A 21,727-nucleotide genomic window follows, 5' to 3' on the forward strand; every position below is an offset into this window, starting at 1 on the left:
TGCGGGGCGCTGTGGGAGGCCCTGCTGGCGAGCGCCCAGCCCCCCGAGCCTGGTCTCTGCGGGGCTACTGAAGCGCGGCGGTCACCCCGCGGCGCAGGAGCCGGGCTCGGAGCTCCCGCGATGCGGACCCCGCGCCAGGGTGGGAGGGAGGGACGCAGCAGCTCGCGCTCTGCCCCGGCCGGCTGGCACTAGCGGCGCTCGAGCGGTCCTCCAGGGCCAGGCCTCGCACTGCGCAAGCGCCGCCCGGCCCGGGCCTCGCTGCCTCGCACTGCGCAAGCGCCATCTCCCCGTTCCGGGGCGCACTCCCCGCGCAGGCGCCTTGGCTCCGCTGCCAGCGCCCCGCGCAGGCGCAGCGGGCCAGCCAGGCCCCGGCCCCCGCGGACAGCGGGTGGTGATTGGTCGCTGCCGGGCTGGAGCGCGGATTGGCTGGTTCGAAGGCACCGGCGGCGCCGAAGCGGGGAAGGCAGGATGGTGGCGGCCGAGGGGCCCCTGCGGGGCTTGGAGAGCTGGGGCCTGCGGGCGGTCAGTGCGGGTAAGCGGCGCGAGGCCTGAGCCCGGCCACGGGGCTGCCGGGGGGCGGGGAGACCGGGGGCGGGCGCAGGGGCTCGGCGGGAGGAGGCGGGGGGGGGCTGAAGGAAGAGGGGATCCTCCGGGGAGGTGGCGGGCGGGGGGGGAGACTGAAAGGGGAGGGGGCGGGTGGGGGGGAGGAAGAGGGTGGGGGGGACAAAGGGGAGGGGGCGGGTGGGGGGGAGGGAGAGGCTGGGGGGACTGAAAGAGGAGGGGGCTGGGGGGACTGAAAGAGGAGGGGCGGGTGGGGGGGAGGGAGAGGCTGGGGGGACTGAAAGAGGAGGGGGAGGGTGGGGGGGAGGGAGAGGCTGGGGGGACTGAAAGAGGAGGGGGAGGGTGGGGGGGAGGGAGAGGCTGGGGGGACTGAAAGAGGAGGGGGCGGGTGGGGGGGAGGGAGAGGGGAGGGGGCGGGTGGGGGGGAGGGGGCGGGTGGGGGGGAGGGAGAGGCTGGGGGGACTGAAAGAGGAGGGGGGCTACTGGCGGGGTGGAGAACTGAAAGAGGAGGGGGTCGGGAGAGGTGGGGGGACGGTTCTGTAGCTCCAGGGGGCTGAAGGATGGAAAGGTTCTAGGCGGGTGACATGGCGACTGCCTCTTCTCTTAGCACAGGGGGAAGGGTCTCCCCTTCCCCTCCCGTCTGCAACGCCTGGGGCTCAGGGTGTGGACCTACCCTCTGCCCAACACGAGCCCCGCCTCCAAAGGGAGCGGACTGAGGGGCTGGCTTAGGAAGTTGTGTGTTGTCTGGGGGTGGGGCGTGTCTGTGGGCTCATGGTACAGGCTGGTGTGGGAGCCAGGACTCCTGGATTCTACTCCCCGAGCTGCCCCTGACAATCGCTGCTTCTCTTTGTGGCCCTCTGTGGCCTAGATCCAATGATATTGGCCTGCTTCATGGGGAGCTCACGGTTAAAAACCAGAGCCACCCCTACCTGGATTATCTGTCACTGCCTGTTACCCGAATCGGGGGAGTCTCTCCATTTGTCAGTTACACTGAGCATTTTCTCCGTTGTTGGAAAACAGTGTATTCAGCGGCCCCCTATTGTCCAGTTTGCAACGGTTCTGCTGTAGTTTGCTAGTTATTAAATAACGCCGTGGCTATTAAAACTGTGCTGCATCTCCTCTGGGGGTAATAAAAAGCTGCTCTGATTCATAGATCAATTGAGCTGTCTGATTTAACTTTTTTGTTTATAGTTTCATTGTTTTGTATTTCAGAAGCTTTCACAATGTGTAGTTTTCAAAAACAATAGGGGGGATGTTTATTTCTTTTAGCAACTGCTTCTATTTATAGACATATTTGTTTGGAAAACTTTGTTAGTTCATAAGATGCTACTTGAGAATAGTTTCTTATTGACATAATTGTTAATAGTAGACAGCAGAAAAAGTTGTGTATCTGTCCAATACGCTATTCCAGGGGTGAGCAAACTTTTTGGCCCGAGGGCCACATCAGGGTATGGAAATTATATGGTGAGCCATGAATGCTCACAAAATTGGAGTTGGGGTGCAGGAAGGGGTCAGGGCTCTGTCTGGTGGTGCGAGCTCTGAGGTGGGACCAGAAATGAGGAATTCAGCGTGCGGGTGGGGTCTTTGGGGTTGTGCGGGGGGCTCTGGGGGGGGGGCTGGGCATGAGAGATTTGGGGTGTAGGAGGGTGCTCCAGGCTGGGACTGAGGGGTTCGGACGGCAGGAGGGGGATTAGGGCTCTGGCTGGGGATGCAGGCTCTGCTGGGGCCAGAAATGAGTTCAGGGTGCGGGAGAGGGCTCCAGGCTGGGGCGGACAGTTGGGGTGCGGGTGCAGGCTCTGGGGTGGGACTGGGAATGAGGGGTTTGGAGGGTGGGAGGGGGCTCTGCGCTGGGGCGGGGAGCGGGAGGGGCTATGGGGTGCAGGCTCTGGGCGGCACGTACCTCAAGCAGCTCCAGGAAGCAGCGGCATATCCCTCCTCTGGCTTTTACATAGAGGTGCGGCTAGGCGGTTCTGCACGCTGCCCGGTCCGCAAACGCAGCCCCTGCAGCTCCCATTGGCTGCAGTTCCCAGCCCCTGGGAACTGTGGGGGAGGTGCTTGGGATGGGGGCAGCACATAGGAGCTGTAGGGGGGGACATGTCACTGCTTCTGGGAGCCACTCAGAGCTGCGGCATGTGCGTGCATAGCGGCCCCCGAGCCCACTTCCCGGCTAGAGTGTGGGAGCTGGGCAAGCCCCAGACCCTGCTCTCCAGCAGGAGCTCAAGGGCTGGATTAAATTGGCTGTTGGGCTGGATGTGGCCCGTGGTCCATAGTTTGCCCACCCCTGGGCTATGTGATTCTAATTTGCCCTTGCTAAAAATTTCCATAAGAATGCTAGAGCAAAACTTAGGGGTGGGAGCGGGAGGGTATAAAAATAATTCAGTTGATTTGGGGCTTTGTGTTTAAATAAATAAGACAAACACAACAACTGAGCCAAATTTTGAACTGACATTCTTGCTGAAATGTTCAGTAACAGCAAATCAGATGTGTTTATATATACAGTATATATGTGTGTGTGTTTGTGTGTGTGTATATATATATATATATATATATACACAATCTGAGTTGTATATAATTTCCACACGCTATTACTGTAAATACTCTGTCAATAAGAAACTAATATGAAATGTAATTCTCAAGTTTATTTCTTGAAATGTGCAATAATCTCAATTTTTGCATTCAATTTTAAATAAATAATCATTAACATCTGACGTTTTTCTCTTGATATCTTGCTAGTACAATAATTTAAGTAAATAAAAATTTCAAATGGTACTTGGGGATAAGCAGGATTTTTATCCATCAGAAATCATATAAATAGCTACATCTAAGTTTGTATTTTGACATATAGAGAGGTATTACTTTTCCCAGCATTGAAACACAGCCAGCTAAACAGCTGCCATACTACAGGCTGTAACAGTGCTCAGCAATGCTGCACAATAATTTAGTGCAGGAAATGCATAATACTGCACCTAATTGAGAGTGCTCTGGCATTGTTATTTTTTAAAGAGGAAAAAATAAATTAGTCTTTGCAAACTACTGTAAAGGTGGAGGGGAGATCAGATTTTCATCCCGCCATTCTGAATTATATAATCTTTATTTTACTGTCTTTAAAAGTCTAATTGGACTGTCACTTGTAGTTGGAAAAGCCACACTCCCAAGAATGTCAGAAACATGGAGAACAATTTGAGTGTGAAGATGATACCTAGGTGAAATAATTACCCAGTAACTGTAAAGCACAACTACAAACTATCTCAATGCAAAGCAAATATAGGAGGAATAATAAGAGGCCAATATGGCTCTCTCAGGAACTCTTTAATGACCTGGAAATCAAAAAGGAATCCCTACAAAAAGTGGAAACATGGCATAATTGCTAAGGAGGAGTACAAAAGAATAGCACAAGCATATAGGGACAAAATCAGAAAGCCTAAAACATTAAATCAGTTACATCTAGCAAGGGAGATAAAAGGCAATAACAAGAGGTTCTGTAAATACATTAGGAGCAAGAGAAAGATGAACAGTCCAGAGCAGAGCAACAAAACTGATTAAAAAGTTTAGGAAAGCCGCATATGAGGAAAGGTTAAAATATTGGGCATGTTTAGGCTTGAGAAAAGAAGACCAAGGAGAACTTCATAACAGTTTTCAAGTATGTTAAGACCTGTTATGAAGAGGACTGTTATCAGTTTTTCTCCATGTCCACTGAAGATAGGACAAGAAATAATGGGTTTAATCTGCAGCAGGGACGATTTAGATTAGATATTAGGAAAAACTTTATAACTGACTATAAGGGTAGTTAAGCTCTGGAATAGGCTTCCAAAGGAGGTTGTGGAACCCCCATCATTGGAGGTTTCTAAGGACAATTTGGACAAGCACCTGTCAGGGATGGTCTGTGTATGCTTGGTCCTTCCTCTGTGCTGGGGAGTGGACTTGATGACTTCTCAGGGTCCCTTCCAGCCCTACATTTCTGTGATCTAAGGCATTGTCCTTTTTTCCCCCTACTATCTGATGTTTTTCCTGATGAATGGTTAACGGAGGATTACTGTTTCTTCCTATTGTGGTAATTATAAATTGTTTGTTTTCATGTTTGTCCAGGTGCCAGAGATATGGGTACCCTTAATAAGCTATTATAAAGGAATAACTTGTACATCCTTATGTCCTCTTGTAATTACTGTGATGCTCTAAAAAGAAAAAAGGGGAATGGAATCTCATAGCAGAAGGAACCTTCGCAAGCACCGGCCTGGGACAAATTCCACCGCTTTCTAAGCTCCCCATAGTTTATGATCTTTGATGGTGAATTGTGTTTGCTTTCACCTCAGTAATGGAGAATACCACAGCATTTTACATTTTTATAACCTGCATAGGGACAAGAGAAAATGCTTGTAAGTTTTAGACCTATAATGCTCCAAATGGTTTAAGATACAGAAACACATAATGAAAGAGACTGACACGTCTGCGATCATCTGAGGCTCCTGAGTTAACAAACCCTCAAGGAGAGGCCTGTGGCAGGATGTTTTTGGGAAAGAGTCCTTTGTTCTGAAAGTGTCCTTTGCCAGTTCGCTAACAAAACATTGAATTGTTTAACTTAATTGCACAGTGCAGGGCCTGTACAATTTCTGAGGTTCTCCTGAAGGGATTGAGCGTGGGGAAGATTTTATTCTTGATTAGCTGAAGGGAGTCACCTTGTGAATATTGACCTAACTCATTTTTTGTGTGTTTTTTTATAAGTTGTATTTTTGCTTGAAGTTTAAATAGGTGCATTTAAATAAGTCAAAGTGAGAGATTTTTCTTTAAAGGATTGTTGTTCTAAAGGTTTTGTTAATACCAGCCCAAAGTGCAGGTATTAGTACTCCTATCCTAAACTGTTTTATACTCATAAAAAATGGCCACATTCCTTCTCAGAAGTGGCCACACTTCAGTGGTAAGTGAAGTGATCCCTGTTTATATTTTTAGATAAAACTTATAAAGTGCTTTGGAATGAAAAGTTCTACATAAATATATTATTTTTTTATTTTTTGAATAAGAGTGTGTTTTGCATCTTTTTCCCCCAGCCTGGGTTGACACAGTCTGGGAACTGGATTTCACTGAGACAGAGCCTCTGGATTCCAGAATAGAAGAGGGGATCACAGAGGATGGACTTGATGCCTTCAGCGAACTTTACAAGAATCTCTACTCCTTCCTTGCTGAGGACCATGGGACCACTGAAGTAAGTTGGAAATTATCCATCTCTCTACTTGGTGGCAAAGATGTACCCACTGAATCTTCCTACTATCCATGCTTTCCCCATCTTTCTGTAGTAGTTTAGTAATTAAATATTTTGATCTCCGAATGAGTAACTGATATTTTATACAGTTGTATTCAAAGAATACATATCTGAGATGCAGGCTGTTTCAGAGAAGGGATATTAAAATAAAAAAACCCTACATATGTGGGCAGTGGACAGAAGGACAACTTTTCAAAATCTTAATGGTAGCTGACAGGGAAGTGTATTGCCCTGGTGTGGTTCACAAAAGAGTTCTACAGTTAAGTTGTGGCTAGGCGTCTTGTGAACGTGTTATTCTAACCGTCTCTTCTCCATCCATTTACTTAAAATCATGAAAGAAAATCTTTAATTTAAACAAGTTTGGTTATCCCAAGTGGTGTGGTTCAGTGAATTAAAAAAAAAAATAATCTAGCTTGTGAATGACCTGTTTCTCCTTCAAACCAGCATCACAGCCCTTTGTGTCCTTTTTGATCTGAGTGGCCATGATAGCAAGTGCCCTCAGAGTGGGGAATCGATGTGAGATTTACCATAGTTCTTACTGTCAGTTTTCTGCTTTGTCTCAGAGTATCTGGACCCTCTTTGCTGAGAACAATCTTTCCCCCAGTGCTCTTGTGGCTGTGCTGTATCACTTTGTCCAAGTGGCCCAGAATAAAAAGGCTAATGTACAGCAGCGGATATATGCTCTCCATGCTGCTGGGCTGTACTTCTTACTGCTTGAAATCCCAGGTAAGTAGATAGACCTTCCTTTCTGTTCTTGCTAGTGTGGCTAATTTGGCTCAAGCTGTCTGGACATGTCTCTCTTGTTCATAAGAACATGAAGTGGGATAGGAAATGGCTGTTGAGCCATTCTCCTCTATAGTTGCGTGGATGTGCAGTGCTGGAAAGTTGCTATTGTCTTAGTGGTTTGGTGTCCTATGTGAAACAATTTGATGATCTCAGTCCAGGTCCTAATTGTCAGGCGACTTCATCAGTCTGTCCCCTTATCAGCAGTTTTAGCAGAGAGGCCTGAATGTGACATGGAGATTGAACTTCTCTAAGGGAAGATTGTACTGCCAGTGCTTGTGCTGTACCTGCTTTGTAGATAGAGAGGATTTAGCTCACTAGTGCTTTCAGGCTGATCATGAAAGCAAAATTATCTGATTAAAATAACAAGTCATCAGAGTTCTCTAGCAGACTGAATCTATGGCTGCGTTCTTTTGTGTTTTAAGGCTGATGTACATTCTAGTTAAAAGTTTTGTGTTAAATACTAGAGCAAATGCCAGATTGGCTCGTTGTCCTGTTCTGTAAGCACCAACTGAGAATGTTTTTGCTGATTTTACTCCTTCCTGCAATTTAATTTTGTTAATTTAAATACTGATTTTCATGTTCTGAACCTCAAGTCACCAGGATGGCGCTCGTGTTCTAGCCATCTCATTGTGCAAACAAGTGGAGCAGATGGCTGAATAATTTTATGCTTTTCATGTATTTGTAGTTTTGTTCTGAAAATGGCTTAAATCCTGATCTGTTTTGTTTCTGCGTAGGCAGCGTAGCTAATCAGGTGTTCCATCAAGTGATGTTTGACAAATGTCTTCAGACCCTGAGAAAGATCTGGCCTCAGGGATGCGAATTGACTAGGAAAAGGAAAAAGGATCATGCTAAAAGCTCTCAGGCCGAAGCAAGAAGAAATAAAAAGAAAGGAAGGCCAACCAGGAAGGAGAACTTTGATGTAAGATGATATCTTCAGATACAGTACCTTTATGCTCTCTATTAATTCATAAAGCAATAGGAAACTTATTTAGTTTCCAAGTCAAAATGAGACTTCTCTTATCTTCCAGCACTTTACTCTCTCAACCTTGCATTCTGAAATCAAGCTGTGTTCTTTTTACTTCTGAAAAGCCAGGCATGCAAAGTTAGCTGGCAGTTTCTTTGATGATGAGTGAGTTGCGATATAAGAAAGCGTACTGTTCTTCAGTATATTGTTAACATGTTCAGCAGCACGTAGACAAGTTGATGTTAATCGTGAGTGCAGCCTGTAGCTGTCTTGTATATTTAAGAGACCTGCATGTGAACAGAACTAGAGGACTAAGAGTATTCAGATCTCTGTACAAATCTAATGATGGGAGACTAAGGGCTAAATACTTGCAGCCTGCTATGAAGTGCACCTCTTGAAAAGTTCTAGTTTGTCTAAAACCTTCTTTGTTATATTTGTTAACACTTAGTTGAGTCCTGAACTGGACATCAGAAATCCGAGGGAACATGAGAGCAGGGTCGTGATGAGAGAGGGTGGGAAAAGAGTAGGCAGAGCTAGGAATTTGGCTTTGTGTACATCAATATCAGAATTCAGACACCCAACCCTAGTTCTGCAGGGGTTTTTGTTTGTAAACTCTCAGATGGGAACAAGCTGTGTGCGGTTTTTCTGTGAGCCCTCTTTTCCCAGCTAATACTAAGTTCCTTTAAATATTTTGAAATAAAATATTTGGTATGTTGGATACAAATTCCAATCCTGCTTTACTATTAAGTAAATTCTAGCCTCAGAGTTTCTGCATAGTACAAATAAGAGTTTCTGCTTTCTAAGTAAAAAAGCGATTGTAGCTATGATAAATGCTGGTTCTGTCTTCTACCAATCTAGATGGATGAGATTTTTGAAGATGAGGAGGATCAAGAAGAAGAGATTTATTTTTCAGCACATGACCTGCTTCAAATTCGGGAAGCCATCTTCTTCCTCCTGAAAAACTTCTTAAGACTTCTGCCCAAGTTCTCTCTGAAAGAGAAACCTCATTGTGTGCAGAACTGCATGCAGGTAACTAAGACTACTGAGGTTATGTGAGGACAGATCCTCATCACTGCCCCTTACATAACTTCACCCCTTTTGCTTTCTTGCAGACCTTTGTTGAGTTGACAAGTTTTGAGCCTGCAGTGCATGAATTCGAGTTTTCAGGAACAATGTGAGCTATTACTTTTTAATCTTTATACATTGTTTGGAAGAGGTAAAGCGGTGAATATATTAAGTAGTATTATTCTGTGGATGTTAAAATGAAAACAGTGATTTTTCTCTAGATAATATTGGAATGTGTTTTCTTCCTAATTTACATAGAAACGATATTCAGTGAATTTTAGACATGTCTTTCCAGTTAATAGAGAGTATGTTTGGTCACATTATTAAAGTAAATAAATACCCATCAGTGGGTGAAGCCATCTCAATGTGTTCTTTTGTTTAGGAATATTAACCAAGCAAAATACGTCCCAGAGTTGGCCTATCATGGGCTGCGGTTGCTGTGCTCCCCGCTTCATGGTTTAGAAAATAAGGTAAAAGTCTTGACAAAATCTTTCAGGTCTTTACTTATACATCGAAAAGAAACAATTATTTTCCCCTTTAGCAGGTCACTTTCATTATATACATATGTTTCCCAGTTGGAGATAGGCTTAGGTACCTCTTTTCCCCCATCCCTTCTATGATAGTTTGTTGTGTATCTATACAGCATAGTTTAATGAAAACATTTTGGTAATTGTGTTTCAAAATCAGGATAGCTTTGTAAAGTTGCATCTCTTTAATATCTTAGTGCAGAGAATCTGATCAGTTACTGATACTTGACTTGAACTGACAATTCTTTTGCTTCCTGCTAGGTGGTGCTCTAATTCTATCGGTTAGTCGCCTCTGTTGTGGCATTATTTGGTGATAGTGGACAGTGGGGATTGTGGGAATATTACACACTATGGTAAACAGGATTAATGCAAACTGGCAGAAGATTCTAATTATACCAGAAGTCTACAGCTTGGCCTTTCTTATTATTTTGTTAAATCAAGCACCCCACATAAATGCTTAATTATTTGTATATTGTACCTGTTTCCATAGAGCATGCGAACTTAGAAAGTATCCATGTTTTTCTGGATTGTAATACAATGTCAAGAGGCCACTAGTGCTCATTTTTTCAGAGTTTGAATCCTCCTTTCTATCTCTTCGCTGCTCAGGCCCCTCAGTCAAATGATATGAATAATAGGGACAGTGTGACAGCTAAATTATGGCAAGCAATGGAATGCCAAAAATGTACCTTCTGCACCATCAGTGCATAAGGAAGCAAAGGCATTTAATTTAAGGTGTTTTCTTTGAGAAAATAATGAATTTCCCCAAATTCTGTGGATTTCTGTTGTAACTGATTCATAAAGTTTAAGGCCAGAAGCCTGACTGCCTATACACCACAGATAGTTAAATTTCAACCAGTTACTCCTATATTGTGTTCCACTTGAAATTATGCACCTTTTTAACTTGATTGCCCTTCTGGAAAGTAACATTTTAGGTCTTTTCAGGCTCGTATGACATCAGTTAGGGTAAGTATAACCCCAGTATAAAAAAGAAGCTCTCTGTGTATGTAACTTCCCTTTTAAAGTATTCTATTTGGATTTTGTTAGGGGAAATTGTTTAGTATGAACCCGCTTGGATTATTTTATTAACCGAGACAGAGTGATGGTCTAGTTCCTGTACCTGTTGCTGAAAATCAGCTGATTCTGGGTGTATTTTTCTTTCAGACTCTGCACCGTATCTTCCATCGTCTCCTCAATGTCATCCTCATGCTGGAAGGGGAAGAAGGATCCAGGCATACAGCCCTTTCTGTCACACCACAGGTTATTGGTGCTAGGAATCATGGAATAAAATTTATCAGGTGAAGTACAAAGTTGTTGGGTTTTCCTTCTGGCATTATCGTATTCCCCATTGCTAGTTAATAGAGGGATTAGAATAACTAAGGCTTATTCTGAAGCTGAGGATTAATTTCAATTTCTGTCATAAGAGCTAACATAGGACTTGTCTTCTGAGAGGGGAAAACGCTGAATGTTGAAAAGTGGGATGGGAGGGCAAAGATCTGTTTTAGACTTGCAGCAAATTGGGGGGATTTTAGTTCATTATCGAGTGTGATGAAGGAGACATTTAGTTAGGAATATATCCTTTAATTCTCCAGTCATCTTTCTGTTTCTTAGCTTTTTGCTTTCATTTAATCTGTCCCTTATACTTTGAACAATATCCTACTTTTCATCTGCCAAGGGCCCGTTCTTTCCTCCAATCCTATTGTTAAAACCTGTTCCTTACAGGAATCTTTCTTGTATAGGCTCTCCATCTTTCTGCGACATCCCCTACCCATACTGCTGTCCCTTATCTTGTCTACTATAGAACACAGGTGTTTGGGACAGACAGGACATATCTAATTCTGATTTGCAAAGTGCTGCTCAAGTTTTTGGCTCTATCTAAATGATTGTTTAATTGCAACTAACTGGTGAAGACTTCGAACACTTGGGTACTGGTGGACTTAGTACCAGAACTGACCCAGGTATGGAGCTTTACGATGTTATGCTATGCAGCAGTCACAAGAGGGTGAGGATTAGCTAACTGTTACATGGAGTTTGTTTTTAGTACACTACTTCTAATGTGTTGCTTTTGGGAGCAGCTGCTATTTCTGACTTCCTCTTCCTGCACTTTGAAACAAGAATATTTTAAAAGCACAGTTTATAAAGAGACCAGTGAACAATATTTAACAGTCAGAGGAGGAATAAGGAAGCTCTGTATACAGCTGCCTGTCTGAATGTAGGAGATGGCCTTGGGCTAATTTTTTGCGTCCTATTACAATAGCAACCTGTTCTAAGTTGCTTGTTTCTGTTTTGTGCAGCTCTATAGTAGATGAACTAAAGGAAGTCGCCTTTCCTGTGCTCCGAATCTTACTCCAGCATATCTGTGCCAAGGTATGTTAGCTCCTTTTTATATCTCGGATCTAAAGACAATAGCACTATTCTTGGATAGATTGTGATGCCTGTGAACGAACGTGGAGAATCCATTTCGTTAACTTCTTTTGGGTATTTTAGTTGGGTATTTTAGTATGTCTGAGGTTCTTGTGACAGAGTGACTCTAGATCCGTGTGTTTTCAAACTGTCAAAGTATGGTACAAATTGTAGCAGAGAGAGTCTCATGGACACTTCTCCACTGTTCACAATTGCGTGTACCTTCTATTGACTTCTTTAACAAAAAAAAATTAAAATCCTGTGACAAAGCAGTTACTTATGTGGCCATGTGAAAATAGAGAAACATTTAACATATGTGTTGTTACTGTCAGTGTGACTTTAGTAGCTGGAAACAAGGATTACAAGAGCCCTGTGACCAGCCAGCTGTCCATGGATCACCCTTTAAATCAAGATCACGTTTTTCCAGTCTTCAGTCGCCTCAGGAAGCTAGTATTATCCCCACTTTATAAAGGAGGGATCTTTGCTTTTGAGGGTTTGAGAGTTGCCCGAGGCCATATGTTGATCCATTGGCAAAGACAAGCTTAGAATGCTGGAATTCCTGCTTGACAGTCCTGTGCTTGACCTGCTAGGCCATATTACCCTCTTGAATAAACTGATACTTATTCTGAGGACTGAAATGCGTTTTAGCTATCATAACAGATCATCTGAATATTGGTCTTGGCAAATTCCCTTGTCCTTGTATTTCAGGTCCCAGATAAAGCTGACTATCGTACCTATGCCGCGCAAGGCCTGATGCAATTGCTGAATAAGCTCCCTTGTGCAGAGTATGCTGACTTTATAGCTTGGCTCTATAGATATTCACATAATACCAAGGTAAGTGTATATCCTATTTAATACATCAGACCTTTGGACGTAGCTGTATTTTGAGCATGTAAAACACTTTATAAGTACTAAATAGTATTTTTCTTATTGCTGATGGCTGGTAGCAACTAGATTACAGCTGTGATAGATGTCTCGGTGCTTTAACACTTCCGTAATAGAGAATCTTGTGTTCTTCACTTCCATAGATTTCTTACAGAGTGTTTGCCCTTGATGTAGCCTTAGCTCTGTTGGACCTGCCGGAGAGGAAACCGGACAGCTCCTTGTCTGTGGATCATCAGAAGCTTCTAAAGCACAAATTTCTGGTGCAGGATATGGTCTTTAGCCGCTGCTCAGACAAGGCACCTACAGTCCGCAGCAAAGCACTCTCCACTTTTGCTTACTGTCTGGAAATGAAAACTGCCACTACGTTGGAGAGTATACAGGAGCTATTACAAGGCAGTAAGTATGGCAGCTGAATTCAGTATTGCTAAATGTCTCCTGAGTTTTGGGGGAATATTTATTGGGAGAGCAAAGATCTAATTGTCAAGGAATTGGAAATCTGGGCCGAGGTCCCTTAGGTGTTATGACAAAGTGAAAAGGTAGATGTCTTGTTACTCATTACAACTTATATTTAGAAAGGCTTTATTGACAATATGGCTGTTTTTACATAGACTCCTCTGTGTGATGACTTTGAAAGGCATTTACAAACTACTAAATGACTCATTTAAAAAATAATTAAATTCCTCATTCCTGACACACAGTTATATCTTCAGAAACCTTTAGTGTCTGGGAAGTTTAAATTTCTCATGTTTAGCATGCTAAACTTTCCATGGTGTGATAAAAAGCCAGATGGCATGTTCCAGTAATGCATCTGCAATCTCCTATTCTTAGATTACCTGCCTGATTATTTTGGAAAGAAGAAGAATCCTGAATGGAATTATCTTGTTGATTCTTTTTCTTCTTTCTGCAGCTTCTGGTCATACACTTTTAGACACAAACAACTATCCTGAGAGTTTGGTAACCCACACAGAAGGTAAAGTCATCTGTTCGAAATGTTTGTTTTTCCTCCATATACTTTATGTTCTCTACAGAGAAATAATTTTGATATATGAAATCTTGGGGGAGGGGTTGGGGGGTGAGGATTACATAACATTCTCCATTTAGTGATGCACCACACTGTGCGGAGAACATGTTCTTTTTGTATGCTCAATCCTTTGATTTACTGATATATTTTTTTTCCCTTCCTTCTCTTAGCTCACTCTGACCATCCACTGAAGACTCTTCCAACTTTCAAGACCATTGAACTGACCAGGGATGGTGATACCACTATATCTGATGGTACGTCAAAATCACACTTGTCTTTTCAGCTGATATTAGGTTTTGGCAATGTCTAATGGCAATCAGATCCTCTTATGTGTATTCAGCATCTAGTTTTCTATATAAGTAGACAGATCTTTCTATGGAGATTTTAGGTTCCGCTTACATGTAATGAGGGGAGAGGTGGAATTTTCAGTTTTAATGAAATTCCGTTTCCATTTAAGTCTGGATGGACCACTCTGGAAAGTATATTTAATCTTGACATATTGATGTTCATTTCTACTGATGTGGCAGAAGGACTTGTCAAAAAACAGATGAATTACCATCTCTTTTGGAAGGAGTAAATTACATGGATTATAACACTTGTAGCTCTATCGCTTATGATAATATTAACAAAATCTCTTGCTTCAGTGCACAAGGAACAAATATGTTTTCCCCACATGAAATATTGCACCTCTGACTAGGTGCTTTATTTGGGAGTGGAATTCACTTCTCTGCAGCATCAGGTATTGGCTACTGCTGAAAGCAGCTTATGAGGTTAAATGGACTGATGTAACATGGCTAGTCACTAGTCCTAACTTGTCCACATAACAGAAATTAGTGCGCAACTTGGCAGCTCAGCATGTCTCACATGATTAACCTCTTGGAATCCAACCTCTTGGCTCCTTTTCTTTATCCACCTCATGTTCCAGCATCTTGTCCTGTGCTTTTGGGAACTGCACAGCTGTACTTACATCTTTGCTCTCATATTTATTATTCCGCCACCACCACTCCCTTTGTACAGCTAATAATCCCACTTCACTAGTCCCCTTGTGTCCCTCATGTATGTCTTTGTTGCTTGTCCCATGCTGCTCCCTACGCAGGAACTTCCTCCCTGCTCAGTGTGACAGGCTCCCATCTTCTCTATTAAAATCCTGCCTTAAAACCAATAAGAATCCACTCAGTAGAACATATGATATTCTTATAAGATCTACTCTCTCAGATAGAAATGTCTCTAGGCCACTCAGTGTATAATGTGTTCTCTATTTAGGTTGTAGGCTCCATGGAATAAGGAGCGTGGCACTTAAAACAAATTAATAACAGTAACTCAGTGCAGTGGGCTGGCTGTGCTTGATAGGATAGCTGGAACACCAGGGACATGTGAGCCAAAGTTGAGGTGCATTAGCAGAGTTGTCTGGCTGCATTATACTTGACTCAAGCCTGTGCTAATTTCTTACTTACCTGAGGACCACACAGTTCAAATATTTTAGAAAGAAAAGAAATGGTAAACAATGTATTCAAAATGTGACCAAACCCATGTATAGAAGAGACAAAAGAATAGAGGTGTTGGCCCAATGGGGTTATTCCTGGGGGAATTCTGCATCACTGCATGTGTGCAGAATTCATGTCCCCAGCAAATTTCTTTGCTTCCCTCAAGAAAAATTATTTCTGAAGGGGAAGCAAAGGAAGCCACAAGAGTGGTCACGCACCCCTCCCCAGCAATGCAGGCAGGTTGGTTTGGGTTCCTGGAGCAGCCAATTGAGACGTAAATCACCGCTGTGCGGGAGGGGAAGGCCTGGGCAGTCATGCAAGAGAGAGAGACACTGTCCCTCTTGCTTGCTGTTCCAGCACACTTGGCATGGAGGGGCAGAGCTTCAGGGTGTTTCTGAGGAGCGAGGCATCAGGCGGGCTCTGTCCCCTCTGGCAAAGCAGAATGTACCAGCCTGCCTGCTTAGTGATTTGTTCCCATTGTTCTTAGAGGATTCCCCCAGGAGTATAAAACAGGTGTAAAAGTTTTAAGGCTCCTTTACATGGCCAGAATGGTGTAAAGGATAGTATGGCCTTATAAATGCTTATGGTGCTTTAGTGATTAAAACTGGTCTAAATTTTTGGACTGAAAAAATTTCCTATCAAAATGTGCTCCATGAACTGTTTGCTACTGACCTTTCTGGAGATGGTCAATAGCCCATACAAACTGTGAGTTGGATTCCTCAGCCCTCACTTGTTCTTCAGTTGCCTATGATGTAACCCTGAGCATATGGCTGCATATATTTTGTTGACTAATAACTAGAAATAAAGGGTCAAATCTTGCTACATTACTATTATGAAAGGGAGTTTGGGGATTTTCTCCAGTGCTCCCCACTCCAATTCTTCATCCCTTGTATTGTAGTTTAACTAAATTACTGACATAATTGAAACCATTTGACCAATAAAATATGCAGAATTTTTATTTTTTTGGCGCAGAATTCCCCCAGGAGTACAATAGGGCTAATGTACGTTACACGGCATGCAGTGCATGATGTGTACTACATCATGTTTGTTCCCTTTCTAGCCCTTCTCTGCCTGCTGAAAGTCACCTTCATACTGTTCCTGTCCATTATGCTGAAATGCTCAGTCAGTGCCAGTTGGCAAGAGCGTGATTATCTTAGCCAGTTGATTCCCCCTGCAATAGTTTAGTTTGTCATGGACTGACCTCCCCAGAAAACTTGTTGCTACTAACTGAGGCAGTATATCTCTGTTCCAGTCAAAGAATCTGACATTATCAAACCATCTAGCAGCTGGAGTCAAGTGGAGAGGATAGCTGCCTATTAAAAAGGCATTTAGAGCCCAATCCGCAGTCCATGCAAGACAGTGGAATAATTCCCATTGACTTCAGAGGTCTTTGGATCAGGCTTTTACTGACCAGAACACAGAAGCGCAGTGCTCCAAGCTGGACATGTATTATAGAAACATTGTTTTATTGAGGAATCATTTTACACTGAGACTTTGCAAAGTATACATAGAAGAAGATGAACATGTAGGAAAGTCCACTATAGGAGCTCTGAAAGATAACAGCTGGATTGAAACTAATTTGCCAGAACAACCAGTTTTAATACTGGAATTCTGATAATTCTGGGTGTCAAGGGTGATAACTGACAATCTAGGAGCCTAGTTGCATCTACCAATTAATAAACTCAGTAGTAGACTATATAATTTCCCCTAATCATGTGTAAAAGTTCGTTTCGGTATGGGCAAGGAAAATAAAGCTTTAGGCCTAATTTGCATATATAGGCAGTGGAAGTGTTCTTCTGCTTCCACCAGGACTCTTGGGTTCTATTTTTGCTCTGCCAATGACTCTGTGACTTCATGCAAGTCACTTGACCCCTCTATGCCATAAATTCCCCCTCTGCAAAATAGATGTATTAATACTTCCTTCATCACAAGGGGTTGTGAGGTTTAATTCACTAATGTTTGTAAAGCATACTGAGATTCTCATGTGTGAGGCTTGTAACCCATCTTGGATTATATCCGAGCAATTTTCTCATGTCCCGCTACCCAAATCTCTGTCCCACAAACAGCAGAGTTACCATCATACAGACTTTCTTGAGAGTTTTGCATGGTTTTAATTTGATGAGGCTTTTAAGGTTAAAAATTATCTAAGGCTCCTTTATAAAGAAAAACAATGGTCAAAAATTACATATTCCCTTTATTTTTATTTTTCCAAAACATTTAGTACATTTAGAGATGCTACAGAAGCAAAAAAGGCAATAATAATGGGGGATTTCAACTATGCTCATCTTGCCTGGGTATGTGTTGCCTCAGGGAAGGATGCAGAAATAAAATTTCTAGACATATTAAATAACTGCTTTGTGGAGCAACTTGTCCTGGAACCCACAAGGGAAAGGCAATTCTTGATTTAGTCCTAAGTGGAATGCAGGATCTGGTCCAAGAGATGAATATAGCTGAACCACTCGGTAATAGTAATTTAGCATACTTGTAGGGGGGGAAATACCAAAGAAACCCACCACAGTCGCATTTAGCTTCAAAAAGGGAAACCACAGAAACATGAGCGCGCTAGTTAAATGGAAATTAAAAGAAACAGTCACAAGGGTAAAATGCCTGCAAACTACAAGGAGGCTATTTAAAAACATCACAATAGAGGCTCAAACTAAATGTATGCCCCAAATAAGCAAAAGAATAATAGAACTGAAAAAATGCCAACATGGCTAAATAGCGGAGTGAAAGAGGTGGTTAGAGGCAAAAAGGTGTCCTTTAAAAATTGTTGCTGTAGCCATGTTGGTCCCAGGATATTAGAGGGGATGTAGGGGAGATCCCCACATCTGAGCCATTCTTTTTAGATGACAAATCTGAGGAACTATCCCACACTGAGGTGCAGTAAAGGAGGTTTTGGAACAAATTGATAAATTAAACAGTAATAAGTCACCAGGACCGGATGGTATCCCCCAAAAGTTCTGAAGGAACTCACATATGAAATTGCAGAACTACCAGTTGAGGTAAGTAACCTGTCGCTTAAGTCAGCCTTTGTACTGGTTGATTGTAGGATAGCTAATGTAACACCTATTTTTTAAAAAGGTTCCAGAGGTAGATTCTGGCAATTACAGACCAGTAAGCCTAACTTCAGTACCAGGAAAATTGGTTGAAACTATAATGAAGAACAGAATTATCAGGCACATAGATTAACATGATACGTTGGGAAAGAGTCAAGACAGCTTTTTTAAAGGGAAATCATGCCTCACCAATCTATTAGACTTCTTTAAGGGAGTCAACAAGCATGTGGACATGGGTGAACCAGTGGATATAGTGTACTTGGATTTTCAGAAAGCCTTTGATAATGTCCATCACCAAAGGCTTTTTAAGGAAAGTAAGCAGACAAGGACATGGCAGGGGATGGATCTCTTGAAATTGCCCTGTTCTGTTCACTGGCACTGTTCATCTGGCACTGACCACTGTCAGACACAGAATATTGGGCTAGATGGACCATTGGTCTGACCCAGTATAGCCATTCTTCTATACGTAACTTTCCTTTCAGGATTTTACCTAAAATATAAAAGCAATACAAATATATTTAAAATTCCAAATAAAATATTTGAAAATGAATATTTCTTTGGTTTACCTGCCAGATTGTGTGTGGTTTTTCTTTCTCTGTCAACAACTGATGCTCAACCGAGTGTGAAGCTGTGCTCTGCCTTATCAGTGTGCTGCTTGCCCTATCAGTATCTCCTGGTGGTGCTGCAGTCTCTACCTGTGTTGGATCTCATGACTCTCTTTCCGTGCTTTCCCTGTACAGGGAAGGAGATCATGTTTATGCTGAGACTGAGAGCAGGAGATGAGAAGACAAATGTCAGGAAGTCTGCACTCCAGGTATATTCTCTACTGAGTACCGTGTGCTATTAATATAAACATGCAGACTAACATCCTGCAATGAATTCATGCAGTGATCTGCCCACATGGAACTCATTGAAGGATCATGGCCTCATTTTGCTGCTCCTGCAGCATACAGGCAGGTCTTTCAAAATGCCTTCTCCACTTGTTCCTGATAATTGATGAGTGAATAATGCAAGCACAATGATGATGAAGAATTCTTCCAGTACTCTCGTTGAAGATCACTTATGCCATCATTTAGAAATAGGGCTTCTTTTCAAATGTCAGTAGGCTTTTAATTTAAGCAACTTCCTTATATAAATTGAGGCATGTTAGTTGGGTAGTTAGTCAAGAATTCATGAACTCATTTACAAAGGAACTGGATTTTATCCAGCCTCGATTTTGGAGTGTGCTGCTTTAGTTTACAAAAAAATTTTTTTTAGAATAACAGGCAGTTGGTCTTGAAAGAGACTGTCCTCTTGAAATCTAGTCAGTTTAAAAAAACCGTGAAAATAGTTAGGCATATAATCCCTGCCCCACAGTTCTCCTGATGGTTGATTTTATGCTTTTACAAATGTATTGTTTTGGGTCTTTAGAATATTTTCCTTTCCCTTGTTACTGTGTGATAACCCACACAAATGCAAAGGGAAACGGGCTCTGACTGTACAGGGGGAAAGGTGAAGCTAACTTTACCTAAATGCTGTTACAAAGCCTGTTCACTTTCAGTTTTTGTGTCCCCCAGTGTATCTCTAAGTCTTGGGATTTACTGTCATTAGGACCAGTTCTTCTCCCATTGAAATCAATAGGAAGTGGATTGGATTTTTCATTGGCAGCCAAATGTGCACCCATTGTATTCCTATCAGTGTTATCATGGTGATTGATTTGTAGGTCTTCATGAATATCTTGAAGCACAACGTGATCCCATGTACCCCAGAAGACTTGTCCACTCTCCAAGATCGCTGCCGGGACCCTGCCGTCTCTGTACGGAAGCAGGCACTACAGTCTATTACAGAGCTCCTTACGGTGAGGGGAAAGAATGCACAATATTTATCAAGACTGGCAGAGTATAATTTTATTTAAAGGGGCTAAAGAGGGAAAAGACCACACAATTACTAGCCACTTATTTCTCCACTGAATTTCTTTAGCTTGATTTACCTTTGTTGCCTTTGACATGAAAGACATATCTTGCTCTTACACATAGTTGTGAATAACATTAGACATTTCCTATTGTTAAAAACATCTCTTTCTGGCTCTGATACAGCTCTCCTGTAGCAAATTGGTACGTTTGTTGTTCACCTTGTCCGGTTTAAAAAAAAAAAAGGTCTGAATCATTGTACTGAGATTGCAGTATGCAGATTGTATCATTGAAAATTTTTTCATGCTTTGATATTTATAAAAGGTTAGTAAAGTAGGATAAGAGCACAAGTTTTTTTTTTTTAGGCACTGCTCACTACTGCTCATTTTAAGTGACCTCTTGTAGTGCTTTACTGGGACACTGTCAGACTGATTTTAGTTTTAGTAAATATTACAAACCTCAGGTCAGTAGGAATAACTGATACCTTGATCATGAATATCATATAATCAGCAATTCCATGGTGATGAAGAGATTTAAGGCCACTGGTCCTATACACTGTAAGACTTCAATACTGCTTCATCAGTACCTTGGAAACTACAGTGTCTTGAGTCTGTCAGCATGTCTCGGCTCACATTAATCCCACCATAGCATCTGAATGTGTAGAATCTGAATTACTGGCTTCAAAGTATTTCTAACATGGAATTTTCTTCTCTTTAGACTCAACACAGTAATGTTATGATACAGAAGGCCTGGTTAACAGGTGTGGTCCCTGTTGTGATGGACAGTGAGAACTCTGTGCAGGAAAAGGCCTTGGATTGCCTTGATCAGCTTTTATTGCAGCACATTAAACACTATAGTAAGTTCACGCATGAAGACCGAAACCAGACACTGGCCTGGGATCTCCTTGCCCTCATCACTGCAGAAAACCAGGAATTGAGGTAGGTCAGTTGTACTGCCAATTCCAGTCAATAAAGAGGAGTTTGGACTCGTATGTCGGCCCCTTCCAACTCCGAGTTTCTCTAGGCACGTATTGCTGCTATGATGCTTGTACTCGTCTAAAAACACGTGAAATGTGTCCAGCTAACCCTGTGTCAGGAGATGATTGATTGCACTGTAGGACAGTAGTAGCTTGTTCATCGGTTAGAGTAGAGGACTGGGACAGTTCAAGGTTCTGTTCCCATCTCTGCCACTCACTTTCTGTATGACTCCAACCTTTGTGCATCTGTGTTTACTCACAGTAAAATGTATTTAATACCTACTGCACAGGGATGTTGTGAGGCTTAATTAATTTTTGATAAAGCACTTTGAGATCCCCAGGTGAAAGATGTAATACAAGTACATGTTACTATTAAGTGATACTGTCAGTGCTAACGTGGGTATTGTTATATTCTAAGCTTCTTGTGTTGCTCTACTGGTTTAATGGGCAGGGTATAGCAGGCCTGAAAATCAACAGCCAATTATTTCCATGTTGGCAATTGGTGAGCACAGCACAGTTCTCCTGTGTATTGGCTGTTTTAACTTTGTTGTCATTGATGCCTTTTCCCTGAACACTTTGAATGGGAGATTGACACATGTGGTGTGTCTTTTTGGTGAATTGCTAGGAACTTGGACTGTTAAAGTTAATTGAGGGTGTGGTGATGAGAAAAATAACCATCTATATATTTATAGAGATCAGAGTACATGGTGTTTTTTTTTCCCTCCTCATTCTGGTGTACAATATGTTACTTGTCTTATGACTAATAGTATCTTACTGCCTTTTGCAGAATGCTGGGGGAAGTAGCAAAAGAGATGAGGTGACACACAAAATGACAAGGACAGAACACTGATTAAAAGCA

The 21,727-nt window shown here is 42.4% G+C and overlaps 1 protein-coding gene across 2 annotated transcripts in view; it reads left to right on the plus strand.

The window, feature by feature from the left end:
- The first annotated feature begins 453 nt into the window (after positions 1-453).
- The window catches only part of NCAPD3 (non-SMC condensin II complex subunit D3), a 43,301-nt gene continuing 22,027 nt past the window's right edge, over positions 454-21,727 (plus strand). For both annotated transcript variants that reach the window (XM_044996697.1, XM_044996698.1), the window contains exons 1-16: positions 454-532; positions 5,604-5,758; positions 6,379-6,541; positions 7,336-7,520; positions 8,424-8,594; positions 8,678-8,739; positions 9,013-9,100; positions 10,319-10,452; positions 11,449-11,521; positions 12,266-12,391; positions 12,586-12,838; positions 13,350-13,412; positions 13,634-13,717; positions 18,744-18,817; positions 19,706-19,840; positions 20,610-20,830. In XM_044996697.1, coding sequence (XP_044852632.1) covers positions 469-532; positions 5,604-5,758; positions 6,379-6,541; positions 7,336-7,520; positions 8,424-8,594; positions 8,678-8,739; positions 9,013-9,100; positions 10,319-10,452; positions 11,449-11,521; positions 12,266-12,391; positions 12,586-12,838; positions 13,350-13,412; positions 13,634-13,717; positions 18,744-18,817; positions 19,706-19,840; positions 20,610-20,830 — 2,051 coding nt within the window. In that variant the 5' untranslated portion in view covers positions 454-468. The remainder of the gene's footprint in view (positions 533-5,603; positions 5,759-6,378; positions 6,542-7,335; positions 7,521-8,423; positions 8,595-8,677; positions 8,740-9,012; positions 9,101-10,318; positions 10,453-11,448; positions 11,522-12,265; positions 12,392-12,585; positions 12,839-13,349; positions 13,413-13,633; positions 13,718-18,743; positions 18,818-19,705; positions 19,841-20,609; positions 20,831-21,727) is intronic.

The sequence above is a fragment of the Mauremys mutica genome, chromosome 22 (genome assembly GCF_020497125.1).
Source record: "Mauremys mutica isolate MM-2020 ecotype Southern chromosome 22, ASM2049712v1, whole genome shotgun sequence".
NCBI lineage: Eukaryota > Metazoa > Chordata > Testudines > Geoemydidae > Mauremys > Mauremys mutica.